Below are 17831 nucleotides of genomic sequence, written 5' to 3' on the forward strand. Positions count from 1 at the left end.
GTGACACAATTACTAATACTATTTTCTGAGTTTTTTAGGGTGAAACATAGTTATTAATTTTTTCGCTACGGTCATCAGCATAAAGACAAATAATTTGGTCACAAAATGTTTTTTCATGTCTAAGGTAGAATTTTAAACTACTGAGTTTATAGTAGTTTGGTCATAAAGACAAATAATTTGGTCATCAGAATAAACTGTTGTTTATTGGTATTGCTAAAAATGTTTTTCCTTTCATGGATGTTGGCTCTCAAACACGAATTATTAAAATGCATTAAGCATTCGGTACTAACATCTTCACGAATTGTTTTTCCTTTTTCTCAATGAGTTTGATAAATTTTTAAACACTTTCCTCTTCTTCAGCTGTTATATAATGCTCTCTAGATGAAATTGTGCCCCTGCAATTTTGAAGAACTCAAATTTTGGCATAGAATTGCCATTTAATAAAGGCACCTACTCCAATAAAGATATAAAAAATATGTCATGAAAATATTTGATTAAATTTTAACTTATTTCTTTCGCCATACTTTAAATAAAGATAACAATTTTATAAAATACTAAAATCAAATCTTACAATCCACTATTCAATGGCTAAACAGAAGCATCCTCACATGAAGATAATTTAAAATCTTCATTAGAGCATCCACCTTTAATAAAAGCATGAACAATCAAAATAATCCCTTCAACATCATAGTGAACATTCTTTATTTGTACATTCACCCTTTTAAACATCACGTTCTTAATTCTGAGTTATTTTAATATGTGCACTCTTGAATGTTTTCTGAATTTAAGCAAAAGGATAATAAATCTTCTCATGATTTGATCAAAATAAATTCCCACAAAAGGAATAAGAATGTTACCTGCAAAAGTTTATACTTCTTGTTTATACTTTTTGAATCACAAGGCTGTCATACCTACTAGCTAAGAAGGACTAAAAATGATAACAGGACAATGAGGCTAAAAGAATGCACAACTCAAAAAGTTTTATGAGTAAAGAGAATGCAGTGGCTAAACTGATGGCTAATTAAACTAATGCTAGCGAAAATAGAAAAATACAAACAAATCATAAAACAACAATGAATTTTGTAAATAAAACCAGTAAATTCTTACTTTGATAATCCGGCAAATAATCTATCTTTTTCTTTCGTATGATCGTATCATAATACCCCAAAGAACTCGCATAATAATTAGTCTAGCTAAGAGAAATACATCGTAAAAATTCATTAATAACCATGGTTGAATATTATACCATTCTCAATATACTAATTGACCTTGAACAAGCTAAAGGACAAGAGATTGCAAAACTACAAAACAGTTTAGAAGAAATGCAGGGAGAGTAAGATAAAGCCCAGGCTGCTATTATAATAGCAAAGCAACAAAACTAGCAATTGAGCAAGTACTATAGTAGTTAAAGAGGTTCATGTTGTAGACAACACTAAGGTAAGGTTACTAAAATGAGGAGCTCGAGGTCACTTTTTGTTTTTGATATTGGAGTGGTAATATTGTTTTTTTTTTTAAATGTAGATTGTTGAAGTGTTATTCTTAAATGTGGAACCGTTTAATTAGAGAAATAAAAATCGGACTGTTCAAATCGTTAGAGGTACAAAAATCGGACCGTCCGATTTGTAGAGGTACAGAAATTGGACTATTCGATTTGTGTTAAAAAAAATTAAAAAAATTTGAGATACAGAAATCAGACTCTTCGATTTGTATATCTTTTACAATTTTAAAATATATAAAAAATTACAATGTTAAAATATATCACTACTTTTAATTTCATATAAAAAAAAAGAGCCGATAGAAGTAGGTCTATATTTATGTCTTAAAATGGTATATTTTACTGTCAAAAGTAAAACATGAAAACAAAAGAATGAGTTTAGCTAGAAGTTCAATACATTTTGCACATAAATCAAGAAATTATGTGAGATTTTTAAATAGTACAATTCAAAAAAAGGAGTGTACTTTAAATCTAACCGTTTGTTTCAATACATTTATTACTCGAAATTTAAATTATAAAAAGTAGAAAAAAAAGTAAAAAATGAAATTTATAAAGTGATTTTTCATAGAATAAAAAATTCCTCATCTAAGCAAACATTAGACTCGTTAGTGCTAAGATAGCAAATGCTACTAACACATTGTTTTGTTTGAAGGAATATGAGAAAAAAATGTAGGAAAAAAATGGATAAAAAATTAAATTTTTTGTTGTTTGGTTTAGAAAATATAGGGAAAGAAAATGCTACTAAAAAATATTTAAAATTAAAAATAATAAAAATATACAAAATTTAATAAAAAATTTTGAAAATAAAATAAAATAAAATCAATTTAAGATATAGAATTTAGGGTTAAGTACGATTTCATCTCTAAAATAAATGCCAAAAAATTTTTTCGTCCCCAATTCTTTTTTTGTATACAAAATTGTCTCTAAGATTTAAAACTAAGGTTTAAAATTGTCATTTTTACTTAAATATTAAAATTTTGGACTAAATTACTCATAACAAAAAAATTATACAATAAAAAAAGAAAAGCAAGAGAAGGAAAGTGTTTCTGCTCTTGCGAAGGAAGAAGAGAAGAAGAAGAAAGGAGAAGGGAAGAAGAAAAAGCTGTCCACGATCTACTTCTGCCTCGGCTTCTTCCGCCAAAAATTTAAAACAAAATTAAACCTTAGAGACGATTTTAAAATCGAATTAAACTTTAAGAACTATTTTGTTTGCAGAAAAAGATTGGAGACAAAGAAATTTTCAACATATACTTTAAGGACCAAAATCGTACTTAACCCTAGAATTTAAAATTTAAAATTTAAAATTTAGAACTTAAGATTGTCGAAAACAATGAATAGTCAATATGAACAACTAATACTAATTGGTGAATTGTTAAAATTGAAAGAAAAAAAAAGTACAAAAAAATAAAAGAATAAATTTTAGAAAAATTGTAATATTTTAAATTTCATAAATATTTTGATAAAAAGTTAGATTATATAATAATATTTTTAATAAAAATAATTAACTAATAAATTTTAAATATAATAATTTAATTATTTGTCAAATAATATAAAATTTAATTATATGTTACAGTATAAAATATTATTTTAATATAATTTTTGAGTATTATAAAAATTTTATTGCATAATAATTAATTTTAATAAATAAAAAATAATAATATTTTTTTTACATTTTTGTGTTTTATATTTATTTATTTAAAAAATAAAAAATTATATTATCATTTAAAATATTATATATAAAAAATATTTATTTATATATTAAAATATTTTCTATTTATCAAAATTCATCAATATGTTTAATATTAAAAATTGATTAAGACAAATACTAATTATTTTTAATATGTTAATACTTTGATTTTAATTATAATTTTGTAAAATATTTATAATAATAATTATTATATATATTTTATTTAATTTTTTAATAAATTTTTTTATATAATTTTAGAGAAAATGACAAATAGGTCTTTAACCTTTTGATTTGTGGATATTTAAGCTCTCAAGAATTTGAAAATATATTTAAGTCTCTGACATTTTTAAAACTTAGGCATATCGATCCCTCATATTTACTTGGGTCTGTCAGACTCAACGAAAAAATTAAACGTAATTTTTATTGTACTGATTTGGTTGATACAAATACATATGAGAGCGAATTTTTAAAATAGAATAAATTAGACCCAAAGATTAATGTGTCTAAATTAAAAAAAAATCCAAAACTTAAATATATTTTTAAATTTTTAAAGACTTAAATGTTATAAATCAAAAAGCCAAGTATCAATTTATTATTTTTTTCATAATTTTATGTATTAATCGTATAGTATACCGGAACATATACTAGGAGTTAATATTTAAATTGGCCCCTGAAATTTGACCCCCTACTCAATTTTAGCTCTTAAAGTTTCAATTGACTTTAATTGTACTCTGAAATTTTGACTCGCGCCTCAAATTGGCTCTTCTGGCGTTTTCCGTCACCGGAAAGCTGACCTGTCAATTTTGGTTGATACCTAGCACCCTTGCAGTTAGATGACGTGACAAAATATTTGAAGGCATCAATTTAACCCCTAAAAATTTTAAATAAAACCTAGAAATCCCAATTTTCTCAAATCGCAAGAGTGTCTCCAAGAGTTGAGAAGAATGTTGGGAAGCAGCAGCCAAGGCTCAGGTAACTCTAGTAGAGCTCGTTCGCATGATGGCTGGGTGAAGAACGCACACCGTGACAAAGGTGACAGAGGTGGAAAGGTTTTGCATTGGTGCGGTTGTGGGTTGCGTCCTATTCTTCGGTGGTTTGGGACAGATTCCAATCCAGAAAGACCATTCTATGGATGCTCTAACTATAATGTGAGTTGGTTGAATTGTTGCAAGTTAATTGTGTGTCTTGTTTCTCAAATGCTTGTTGGTTTTGTAGTTGTTCTTCCTCTCAAATTTTTTTTTTGGATTTTTGATGTTGTAAACTACCGGTAAGTAGGGGTGTTTAAATCCAAACCGATCCAAATTAAACCGCTTATCCAATCCAATCCAAACCAAAAACCGATTAAAACCGCACTAATTCGGATTTGATTGGATCGGATTTCGGATCTATTTTTCATAACCGATCCAATCCAATCCAAACCGCACAATATGCTATAATATTATTATTTTATTATTATATTTACAATTATACTTATAATATGTTTAATTTGTTATACATTTTTCTATTATTCATGTATTATTATTATTTAATATATATTTTATGTTCAAAATATTATTTATTTATTTATTTTAACTAACCTATAATTTTATTTCTATTGTTATGTTATCATTGACTTTTTAAGATATTGTTAAGACTTGTTATGTCATTGTTGGTTATTTAAAATTTGATGTTGAGACTTATTATATGTATTTAATTTTTTTTATTTAAAAAACCGCAAATCCAAACCGATCCAAACCGCTTGTAATCGGATCAGATCGGATCGGATTTCCAAAAAAAAGTTTATCCAATCCAAACCGCACCGCACATAAATTAGGCGTTCGGATCGGATGACTTTTTCCCTTAAAACCGAACCAAACCGCACCGCGAACACCCCTACTGGTAAGAGATGGTGCGACTTTTTTAAATGGGCAGATGTTAAAGAAGAAGAAGCCATAGTTGGCAGAAATGAAAGTTCAGTAAGTGAAGACCATTGAAAAATATCTCTGGGATGAAAAATTAGTGCGGTTGAAGCTGAAACTAGAATATTAAAAATATGGAATATTATGTTGTCTGTGTTTGTTATTATTTTTGAAATTGTGATTGTAGCTTATGGATTAGGTGGGATGAAATATATGTAACTGTGATATCAGTTATGTGAATGAAGCATTGTTATGTATTTAATGACAAAATAGAAATGAAATTTTATGTTCCCTTGGTAATGATATATCCCGTAAAAATTCTTTAAAATTAAGATTATACAAAAGAGGAGGTATAACTTATGACCAAATAAGTATCAGAAGAGCATAGTTTGATCAAATTGGTCAAGCTGTTATGAGTCTGTATATGAAGACAAGATCAAGAGCTGGTTCTAATAATTATATATGTAGTATGCACTTCTAGTAGTGAATAAATTTAAGTGTATAGTTTATTTGTGAAAACATTGAATACAAAATAATAACTTCGACTCTCAATGATTATCTTCTTTGTTCCCATGAAAACAAAAATAGATGAGATGTTATGACAAAAGAAAATCTAATAGAACCTTTTGTGGTTCTTGCACTTGACAGAGGACCCACAAATAAGTAATTCATAGTCATTAATCATTGTCAATATCACAGCATTAGCAATAGCAGTATCTGTATCATACTTCAAATACCCTAGATAACATAGTTTCAAATATCCTAAACCAAAATAGATTACTCTACATAACATAGTAACAAAAATATCAAAAGAGCATAGTTTGATCAAATGCTCTCTACAAAATATGTTCTACACAACTTTCAGTCAACATTGCAAATCATTTTCTATTTTGTTGTTGGTGGTTTGAAGCCCGGGGTGGGGACGAATGTCATAAACTCTGCCAAGCGTGCAGCTGTCCCAGAACTTGCGCCTTGCATTGGGTCCACATTGAAAATTTTTTTTCCTCTTAGATTGCAGCTTGTCAGGCCTTGTGACCTATTGTGAAGGTGGAGGTGGGTCTGATGGAGGGACCTAGTGAAATTGTTGACAAAATTAGTGACCAATACAATCCAATAAAAACCAATCAATATATTATCAAATAGTATCAATCAATTGGATCTACCTAACATTTACTCATGTATTATAAACCAATACAAACCAGTTAACAATTAATCAAATATTAGAAACCAATCACTACCTGTTCCTGATTTTTTGGCTGTGAGTAAGTGGGTTGGGTGAGTGCAATCTCGCCCTGGTGCTAATGGAATGTTTTCATTAATCTCAGCATAGAACCACATCTCTACTAGCTCTTTATCATGACTTAGTGCTTGCAGTCCATTTTTCATAGGTTTATCAGGAACAAGCCACCAACACTCAACCATGTTATCATAATCTAGGATCTTGTAGTAGTCTCTTAAGTGAAAATACATCTAATACATCCTCATCCATCCAGTCAACTCATCAATGTGATCATTGTCATAAACCAAACTGCCATTTGGTTTAGTGACAAAACTGCCTCCATGATGATACACAATTATTATACCTTCATTCATCTATAAATAAGATTCAAGAGACACAATAATTAAAAACAACAATAACTTTAACAAATTGAAAATAGTAATTCAGATTATAGACAATTCAATTGGGGTTTAGTTTTAATATATTAAACAAATTAATCAATTAATTAAGACGGTCAAGTGTCATTTAAAATTGCTAGATCAACTCTTTAGTGACAGAAAAAATGATATAAAGGTCAATTTGAGGCGCGGATTAAAATTTTAAGGTACAAATTAGAGTCGATTAAAACCTAAATGACTAAATTGAGTCAAAAATCAAATTTCAAAGGCCGAGTATTAACTCCGTATACTAGTATCGGATAAAAATTGAGAGAACTATTTGCGCAGAGATAGCAACGTCTAGTCATCTACGTCTTCGACCAGAGAGCAGCAGCAGCACTCCCTCAAACTTAGACAATAGCGAAAGTGCGAATCACTAAAATGTTGTCATCCTCAACCTCAACGATCACTTTCATTTTTAGGTATTCTCTTCTCCAAATCCCTAATTTTGTTTCCTTCCCTTCCTCTTCATCCCTTCACTCTCATTCTGAGCCCCCATCCACTCGCCAAGTCGATGAAGCTGTTGATTCTTTCACTCGCATGCTCTCTATGCGTCGTACTCCTCCCATCATCCAATTTAACAAGATTTTGGGATCTCTTTCCAAGACCAACCATTTCCCCACTTCCATTTCCCTTTTTCGGCAATTGCAAGCCAGAGGAATCGCTCCCGACTTATTTACTTTGAGCATCGTAATTAATTGTTGTGGCGGCACGGGTCGTATGACGCTTGCTTTCTCTGTGTTGGCCAAGATTTTCAGAATGGATTATCAACCTGATACGGTAACATTCACAACAATCCTGAAAGGCCTCTGTCTCTGTGGTAATGTTGAAAAGGCACTGCGCTTTCATGCCACAGTGCTGGCTTATGGATTTCACTTCGACCAAGTCACTTATGGGACCTTGATCAATGGCCTCTGTAAGACCGGACACACATCAGCTGCTATTCAAGTGTTGAGAAAGATCCCACGGTATGGCATTGCTCCTAATGTCATCATGTACAATGCAATTATTGATAGCCTCTGCAAGGATACACTTGTAAGTCAGGCTTTTCATTTATACTCTGAGATGCTTGCTAAGGGAATTTCTCCAGATGTTATAACATACAGTTCTCTCATTTTTGGATTGTGTCTTGAAGGTCAATATAAGGAAGCCATTGATTTGTTAAGTGATATGGTGCTTAGAAACATTACTCCTGATGTTTATACCTATAATACTTTGATCGATGGGCTATGCAAGGATGGAAAGATCAAAGATGCTAAGAGTGTATTGACTGTAATGGCAAAACATGGTGTGAAACCAGATGTGGTTACTTATAGCAGCTTAATGGATGGATATTGTTTGGTTAATGAAGTAAACAAGGCAAAATATACATTCAACACAATGGCCGAGAATAGAGTGTTTCCTAATGTTCGGATTTACAATATCATGATTAATGGCTTTTGCAAAAGTAAAATGATTGTTGAGGCCTTGAATCTCTTCGAAGAGATGCATCGCAAGAACTTGGTTCCTGACACGGTAACTTACAATACTCTAATTGATGGATTGGGAAAATCAAGGAGAATCCTTTGTGCCTTGGAGCTTCTTGAAAAGATGCATGATCGAGGTCAACCCGCTAATATAGTCACTTACAGTTCTTTGATGGATGCTTTGTTCAATATCAAACAACATGACAAGGCACTTATGTTATTCAATCAAATGAAAGAGAGTGGCATTGATCCGAATATATATACATACACCATACTTATAGATGGCCTGTGCAAAAGTGGATGGCTTAAAAATGCAAAAGAGATTTTTCAAGATCTTTCCATTAAAGGCTATCACCTAAACACAAGGATATACAATGTTATGATAAAGGGGCTCTGCAAAGAGAGCCTACTTGATGAAGCATTGGCCTTAAAGTTGGAAATGGAAGACAATGGTTGCTCTCCGGATGCTGTAACTTACGAAATAACTATTGGTGCTCTGTTGGAAAAAGGTGAAAATGATCAAGCGCTGAAACATCTTCATGAAATGATTGCTAGAGGCTTATTGAAAAGACAATAAGGAGGAATAAATCAACTCAAATGAATAAGTTTTCTGTTGTCAAAATTTGTACAGAACTTGGTAAATTTTATATCTATTGGGTTGGAGGATTTGGGAAATGCCATGAACTCACTATCACCTTGATTTTGGTCATCTCACTGTTATTGAATTAATTTTGAACTTGTGTTATTGGCTGATTTTTTAGTCTTTGTTACCAAGGCTATCATGCATCCTGTTTCGGTGGATATTCCTAGTTGTAACTGGTGGCTTAATGCTTAAGATTTCTTGATAGTAATTAAGAGCTCATGATTGGTCTGATGAGCAACTGTGTTTTATTTGACTGAATCTTCTTAGAATTCTTCTAAAAGGTATGCGGTGGCAAGATTATGACATAGATGTATGATTTTCACTGCCATCTTTGAAACAAATACATCTACTAAATGCATGACCCCACTTTTTTTGTTGACAATTTCAACATTTTTGTTATTTTTTAAAATCTGATCATAGGTGAAGAAACCTGTATACTAAGTCTGTGATTACACTTGATGTTTCAAATAAAAAAGGCTGTGCAAGAAGGAATTTCTAGGAATTTGGCTGATTTGGTTCAAATATGAATTATCTTAAAACCTTTGTTCATTTTCATAATTAATGTTACTCGGCTTTAATTCTTAGAAATCAATTGAAAATATGTACATTATGTTCATTTCCATAATTAATGTACATTTGTAATTAATGTTATCTTAAAACCCTTGTTCATTTTTGGAACTAATGTTATTCTCAGTTAATGCTTAATTGAATTATTTCATTATTTCTTATTGAAAAATCCTATATAGGGATTATTACATTGTTCTTGTTTAAAATCATGTTGAAAAGCTTTTATTATTAAAACATGCTTTGGAGTTTTTTTGTCTGTTATCAGCTACACCTGTCATGAAAGATTTGGTGATTCTAATGCCAAATACAACTATTTCTACACCTATTTCTTTGGTATTTTCTAAATCTTCTCTGCACTGTGATGAGTGGGGTTAGAATACAGAATTAAAAGTGAAACAATGTTGTACAGATTGAAATTGCATTTGTTCCTGTAGAATATTTTTGAATGCAAATACAATTTCTTTTGTGATCAAAAGTTGAATTATTATATAGCCTCACTACTTAAGTGCTGATTAACTTATTCTATAAAACTGATATTGACCTTGTATTGGTGGTTGAGTATTTGGATTCTTGTCATGGAAATCATCTTTGTTCCATGCTTACTGATTGCTAGGTGCACTCAAGCATGTTAAGTTGAAGCATGGCATAGATAATATTGAAGATCTCTAGTATGAATTTTCCTTTATACATAATTGCGACTTGATTTAATATTTTGTCAGCTTATTTGGTTTCTAGTTGAACCCACCATTCAGTTATAAGCTTCAAATTCAGTTTTAGATGGAAGTGAATAATAGCTACTTTCACAAAAACCAGTTTTCAGATTAGACTAATAAACATAAAATGAATTGATCTCAAACAAGATAGAATATGGTTAATGCTGCTATAAACTTTGAGGAATCAATCTTAGCATCATAATGAAATTAGGTTGTTCATGTACTATTTATTGTGTGGTATATACTGCACAAATCAATTTATGGATTTAATTTCTTTAAAATTTCCCTTTTCACAAATAATTGCAGGAGATATACATTTGATCTTTCGAAGGGTATAATCATGCCTTTTTTTTAATTATTGTGGATATATGATTATAGAATGAATCTTAGATTCTTAATGTTATAAAATTTATTACTGCATTTTTTGTGTGTTTTGGTTTTTGTTTTTTTTTGGGGGGGGGGGGGGGGGGGCTGTTTGTGACTGGATGATAGTGTTAAGTACTGCAGAGATCCAAATTTGCTGAAATAATGGCGGTGTTGAAGGCATTGCAGAAGCAGATCGGTGGTTCTCAAGTGTCGAGAACCAGAGACCTGGTAGGAGTTTCCAAGAACTACTAATGCATTGTTGATCTTGGAAAGAGTTGCATTATTTTCTTCTTTCTTTTACTCTTAAACCAAACTCTAGTGAGAAAAATTGTTCAAAACAAAAATGTCATTTCTATAATTCTATGGAAAGTTATAATATATACAAGAGCTGATTCAAGTTCTAACCAGAATGAATCAAAACTAAGCATAATTTACACACAAACTAACATTTTTCTTTCAAGAACCTCTCTCAGTGGATCTATTCTAACCCTGACAGGTTTTGGAAGGAATAGCTCTTTGCAATTGAATGCTATAGAAGGTAGCATTTCAAGGGCCAATACCAAATTGTTCTTCTTCTTTACATGCTCTGCTACTTCATTGTCTAGGGAGGCTATAGTAATTTTAGTGATGAAAATGAATAGAATCACTGAAAAAAAAGGTTTAGTTTTGAGTTATATGAGAGAAAAATAAACTTCACAACAATAAAGGATGAATTTTAATTTGGTTATGTAACTACTTATTGGTAGATATGTGCATGAAGAAGAGAAAGGACAAAACAATATAGATGAATATAATCAACTGATATTTCAATTTCTTATCGTCTCAAGAAGTTACACCATGAATATTGAAGGAGAAATGTTATGTTTCTTTAGGTGTGTGTTTTTATTTTACAGGATAAAGTATATTTTTTGAAAAAGTAGTCGTTAGGGATAAATTTAATGTAAATCGAAAACTTTTAGATAAAAAAATTGAAACAAAATAAAATCTAAAGATATTTTAAAAATTTTTAATAAATTTCAAAGACAAAAAATTTATACTTTTTCCTATTTTATATATTTTTTACTCTGACTTTCATTGCATGCCAATATTTCAAGGTCTTAAAAATTTATGTTAATGTAACAAAAGAAGGGTTCTTACCATTTGAAAAAAAGAAATGGCAGCTTCAGGGTAGTGGGTTAATTTAACCCTTTATTTTTTTTTTAAAATGATCAATATTACATCTCTTCAATCTTCATCACTTTTAGAAATGTGATTCCCATTATTATATGAGACGAACTCCTATCTCATAAGTCATAATCAACTGCATAGCTACAATTGAATGTCGTTATGACACTATAATAGCTTGTTAATATGAACATCTTTTAGTTGCAGTTAATATAGTATTCCAAAATTAATTTATATGACAAAGATAACCAATTTTGAATATTATATTGTACACAATTAAAAAGTATTATATCACATAGTTGAAAATGACATTCAACTGCACATACGGAGACTAAATTTTAGGGAAAAAAATAATTTTGTAATATTGAAAAGACTGAACTGAATATTTTAGGAGGCTAAACTAACATTTCTATGTAATTTATAAAAGAAAATTGAATATGAGACTTCTCTTTCCTTTCTTTATATGAGACTCCATCTTTCTGTACACAACAACTTTATAGTAACGGATATTAGAAAAGGTTTGATTCGGATCATATTCGTGTTTCTAAATATAAGAAACTTAGTTTAAAAATAGCTTATCCAACTAATTTTTGGAATCAAACGAGTATTACTTCAAAAATTACGAATACCAACAGTTACACTGGAGAAGGAAATTTTGGACAAATAATTGCTCCTATTTTGGTTGAATATGCATTTAAGGGATAAAATCATGATGCCATGCACAACTTGAATTGGTAACTCCTTATAAAACGGAGAGTGAAAGAATTATTAGATTAAAATCAACATAAATTTTCTGGTATTCCAAAGCTTAGTAACAAAAGTACCAAAGATAAAAACAAGAATAAGTATATAAAATTAAGTGACCAAAGAATGGTATTTAAACCGTGATACGTACCAGGAAAGAACAATGTGTGATTTTTGGATAAAATATTAGTTGAAAGTGTATGTTTGACAATAATTCAAATTGATTAGCACATTATTGATATAGATATCATAAGCAGTTTAAGCATTTGGAGGATGAATCAAGATACTAAGCCAAATGCACAAAAAGTAGAGATAACTAGCATTTTTATACAGACATTGTGATTTGTGATGATATATTTTAATCGTATTTTGCTGAGTGAAGTCTTAAAGTAATTGTTCTATTAGTTGTGTGTACTAAAATAGTTTATAAAATTTTAATTGTACTAATTAATTATGTGAAATTAAGAAAAGTGCATTATATTAATTTCTAACGATGTAATGAGCTACTTGATGGAAAAAAAACGAAAAGACTAATGTAGTGCATATTTGTTATTCTCAAAGACCTAATGAATGCCAACCATGCTAGGAACCAACTCTATATAAGTCAAGAATCAGCCAATTGGTAAATCAGAAGCACCGGTGGTTTTAACCGGATGTTGCTACTGATAGGCACACGGATGTTTCTTTTTCTTGTAAATTGGATGGTTTTGGATATGATTTCTATGTTTCATGTGTTACGCATTAATAAAACATAATTAATTATATAGAACCAACTAATTAATGATCAAAGAATTTGTTCCGTGATTCTCTCCTATCATTAGTGTATCTTCCCTCATGTTTTGAACGTGGTCAACAATAATTTAAAAAATAAATTAAATTATGAATTAATAAAACTAATTATAATTAATTATGTTGTTCCATTCTTGGCTGATTATTAGTTGATTCCATATACTTTTCCAATGAATGCAATTAAAATCTCATAATCTATTTAATACATGTAACCAATTTAAAGGATCCTCTTAAAATTTAACTCAGTTTTATTTGCAGGAAAAGATAGTTATATTTTAATGCATTCATATATCTTAATTCTTGTATACATTGCACTAATCAAGAGCAACCTTAAGGACCATCAACCATGTATAAGTAAAATTGAAATATAAAAAATACGTACTAATGCAAGGATTGATACGGTTCCATAACAATATTCTTCAAAAACAATTATTGAACAAAGTTATAATTAAATTCAAAATGGGTGAATACCATCATTCCCATCCAAGAAGCCAGCATATCTTCTTCCTGTGTATGTTGAAAGGAGCTAATTGTTGAAGGTAATTCATCACGCTGAGTGAAAGTAAAGGGGTTGTTATAGTAGATGCTTAAGATTCATGAACAAGAAATATTTAACATTCAAATCAATGCCCTAAAATTATTGTTGCCAACTCTAAGTTCAAGTTTGTAATTTTATAGACGGGTGGCGAAGGTATTAAGGAAACGAGATTTAAGAAATATGTAGCAGGCTATTAGCGGTTTTTTGATATGTCTAAAATGAGCACAATAATTATATATTTATTTTTTTTGAGTCAGAGGGAGCTCAACACAAAAGAGTGGAGCAATGAAACTAGCTACAAATAAGAATAGTATTCAATAAGACAATCCCTAATCATCTTCGACATAGCTATCAACAACCAAAGGGGTCACCACCACTCCATTTCTTAGAGTACGTAATTGACCTGCTGATAATGTCTTCCACCCTTGAAGTATTACCTCGGAAGAGCCTGTCATTCCTTTCTAGCCAAATTGTCCAGATAACAACAAAGAATCCAATGAACCACCTCTTTCTGTCAACCGTCCTCGCGGATAAATTCGTCCAGCTTTCAAAGTGATCCTTTAGTGAATTATATATTTAGTGCATGTTTGGGCACCATTATTTTGTTAAAAAAAGATCTTTTTTCAATGAAAAAGATCTTTTTTTATTTTTTAACGTGTTTGGTAAATTTCTAGTAGTAAAAATAAAAGCACTAGTGAAATAAAATAAAAAAGATCTTTTTTGAAAAGCTGTAATTTACATCTTTTTTTAAACGATCTTTTTTCCTTACAAAAAAGATGTTTTTCATGTAATAAATAAATAAAAAAGTACTTTTATATTGCTATACCCAAACATAATTGATAGATAAAAAGACTTTTTTACATGAGATATCTAAACATAAAATTACTTTTACTTCTCTATAAGATCTTTTAAAAAAAGATAACTCGAAAAAAGATATTTTCTTAAAAGCTCACCCAAACAAGCCCTTATTAGATGGGTCACATTTATATAAATCATTAGATTTTATTAGATGAAAATTAAAGGCTAATATAAAAGAAGAATATTCATTGACTCTAATAAATACAGAATATTCTAGTACATAAATAAATATTTTAAATGATAATATTTTAATGCACAATACTTTAAATGACTAAAGAATCTTTTATTCTTAAATAATTAAATATAAAATATATAAATACAAAATATATGAGTTTTTTTATTAATCAAGATTAATTATTATACAAGAAATTTTTATAATATTAAAAAATTATATTAAAATAATATTTTAAACTGTAACATAAAAATATAAAATAATTAAAATTTTATTTTACATTACTTGACAAATAATTAAATTATTATATTTAAAATTTATTAACTAACTAATTTTGTTAAAGATATTATTATATAATATAATTTTTTATCAAAATATTTTAAAAATATAATTTATTTAAAATATTATATATAATACATGAAAATATTAATTTTTTTATTTTTTTCAATTTAAAAAAAAAACAGAATAAAAATAATATAATTCTAAATACATGCCTATCACATTATATATTTACTTATATTAGTAAGACCTAGACTAATCAAAGTTATAAGGCAGATTATTAGAGAGGTTTGGCACGAACAGATTGATGGCTCAGCCATGTATATCCTAGCTCAAAAAATAAAGCGTTGTTGGCATAAGATTGTCAGATGGCAGCAAGAACACAGATCTAATTCGAAGGTAGAGATTGATTTACTACAGTTTGAATTAGAGGAACTTCGTTTAGCAGGAATTCATGGAGGCGACATCATTTCAGAAATAGAGGACAAACTTGAAAAAGCATTGTAAAACGAGAAATTTTATTAGAAAGATAAGTCTAGAGTCAAATGGCTCAAATTCGGTGATCAGAATACAGCTTTCTTCCATCAGAAATTTAGAAATCGAACCCGAAGGAATAGAATTTGGAAACTAACTGGCAGTGATAGTGAAGTGGCTACTTCAAATGCTGATATTGCTTCTGTGGCTGAATCTTATTTCAAGGACATCTTTTCCTCCACTTGTCATGAGAACCCTGAACCTCTTTTTACTGATTTTGAACCTAAGGTTACAACTCACATGAATCGTAGGCTTCAAAGACCAGTGACTATGGAGGAAGTGAAACGTGCAACATTTAGCATTCATCCTCAAAGTGCTCCAGGAGATGATGGTATGACAGCAAAATTTTTTCAAAGCTTTTGGAACATACTTAGTAGTGATGTGTTTCGAGCAGTTAAGAGCTTCTTTTCAGAGGGCAGAATTTTGAAGGGTTTTAACCACACTCAGATCTATCTTATTCCCAAGATTTCTGATGCTAAAGATATGACTCAGGTAAGACCAATAAGCCTATCTTCAGTCTTTTACAATATTATCTCCAAAGTATTTGTACATAGACTTCAGGGTCTGATGAATAGACTAATTAACCCAACGCAGAGTACTTTTATTAAAGGCAGATTAATCTCTGATAATATCCTAATTGCTCATGAGTGTATGCATTACTTGAAGAACAAAAAAATGGGACTCAAAAATGAAATGGCACTAAAATTAGATATGAGTAAGGCATATGATAGGGTGGAATGGCACTTTCTTTGGTTTATATTGGAAAAGTTTGGTTTTGACTCCCAGTGGATCATGTGGATTCGAGAATTAGTGACAACTGTTTCTTATTCTGTTATTGCGGAAGGACAACCTTATGGTTTCTTCAAACCAAATAGAGGTATTTGACAAGGAGATCATCTATTTCCCTATCTTTTTCTTTTCTGTGCAGAAGGTCTCTCCTTCTTGCTACCCAAGGCAGAACAAAACAGACTAATTCAGGGTCTTCAGATACATAGGCGATGTCCCAAGGTCAACCACCTCCTCTTTGTTGATGATTCCATCTTATTCTGTAAGGCTAATTCTAAAGCATGTTCAAATATCCTGCATTTATTAAATTCTTATGAAAGCATCAGTGGCCAGAGGGTAAATCTTAATAAATCTACTGTATTCTTTAGCTACAACACTCCCTCCACTACTCGTACACTACTGGCTAACTCTATGAATATTAATTATATTGGGGCTCAGGATAAATACCTTGGTTTGCCTTCTACAGTCTCTAAATCGAAAAATGCTTCTTTTAGTATGATCAAAGAAAAGGTTCGGAAAAGAATCCAAGGGTGGAAGCGCAACCTTCTATCGTCAGGTGGTAGACACGTATTGCTTAATGCAGTGGGAGAAGCTATTCCTATTTATACATTGTCTTGCTTCAAGTTGCCTGATGGTTTAATTTCGAAAATTCACTCTCTACTTTCTCAGTTCTGGTGGGGACAAAAAGGTTCTGAAAGGCGGATGGCTTGGATTAGTTGGGATACTATGACTCGCCCATGAAAAGAATGGGGCCTTGGATTTAAAGGTCTCAGAATCCAAAATCTGGCGCTTTTAGGCAAACAGTTTTGGCGACTCGTAACACAGCCTACTTCCTTATTATCCAAAATCCTAAGAGGTAAATACTTTAGCAATGGTAATGCTATAACGGCAGAAATTGGAGTCTTACCTTCTTGGGGATGGAGGAGCATACTGGAAGGCCGAAAGATTGTTGAAAAAGGTCTTAATTGGGCTATGGGTATTGGAGAGAATATCCAAACATTTGAAGATCCTTGGCTGCCTCCTCCGTATCCTTTAATGATTTCTGACATGCCAAATAGACAGGCTATTTCTGAGTTGGTTCCAAGAGTTAAAGATCTAATTACTGAAGATAGGAATTGGAATTAGAATCTCATTTAAGAATTATTTGCCCAAGACGTTGCAAACAGGATTTTGTCAATTAAAATTCAGCAGAGTAGGGACAAATTGCAATGGGATTTGAACAAATCCAAGCAATATGATACAGCTTCAGGTTATAGAATTGGGTATTTATTTTACCATCCGCCTCTGGAGCTTTGCCCTAATTATATGCAGCAGAAAAAGTCGTGGATTGATCTATGAAAGTTGAACTTGCCTCACAAAATTAAGCTATTTATCTGGAAAGCTCTCCATGGCCGGCTTCCGATGCTTGCTCAGATTCATCACCGCATCCCATCTATATCACCAATATGCCCCTGCTGTCATGAAGCAACCGAAACA

General features: G+C 30.6%; 1 protein-coding gene across 1 annotated transcript; it reads left to right on the plus strand.

Moving 5' to 3' along the window:
- The first annotated feature begins 7015 nt into the window (after positions 1-7015).
- Positions 7016-8877, plus strand: LOC107641130 (uncharacterized). Its single transcript, XM_021102791.2, has one exon. The coding sequence runs from the start codon at positions 7118-7120 to the stop codon at positions 8777-8779; it is 1662 nt and encodes a 553-aa protein (XP_020958450.1). The 5' UTR covers positions 7016-7117; the 3' UTR covers positions 8780-8877.
- The last annotated feature ends 8954 nt before the right edge of the window (positions 8878-17831 follow it).

Source organism: Arachis ipaensis, chromosome B5 (assembly GCF_059453495.1).
Source record: "Arachis ipaensis isolate K30076 ecotype BB chromosome B5, ASM5945349v1, whole genome shotgun sequence".
In the NCBI taxonomy this organism is placed as follows: Eukaryota; Viridiplantae; Streptophyta; class Magnoliopsida; order Fabales; family Fabaceae; genus Arachis; species Arachis ipaensis.

Coding starts and splice junctions, on each gene's coding strand:
- LOC107641130 (XM_021102791.2), top strand. CDS start 7,118: ATGTTGTCATCCTCAACCTCAACGATCACTTTCATTTTTAGGTATTCT.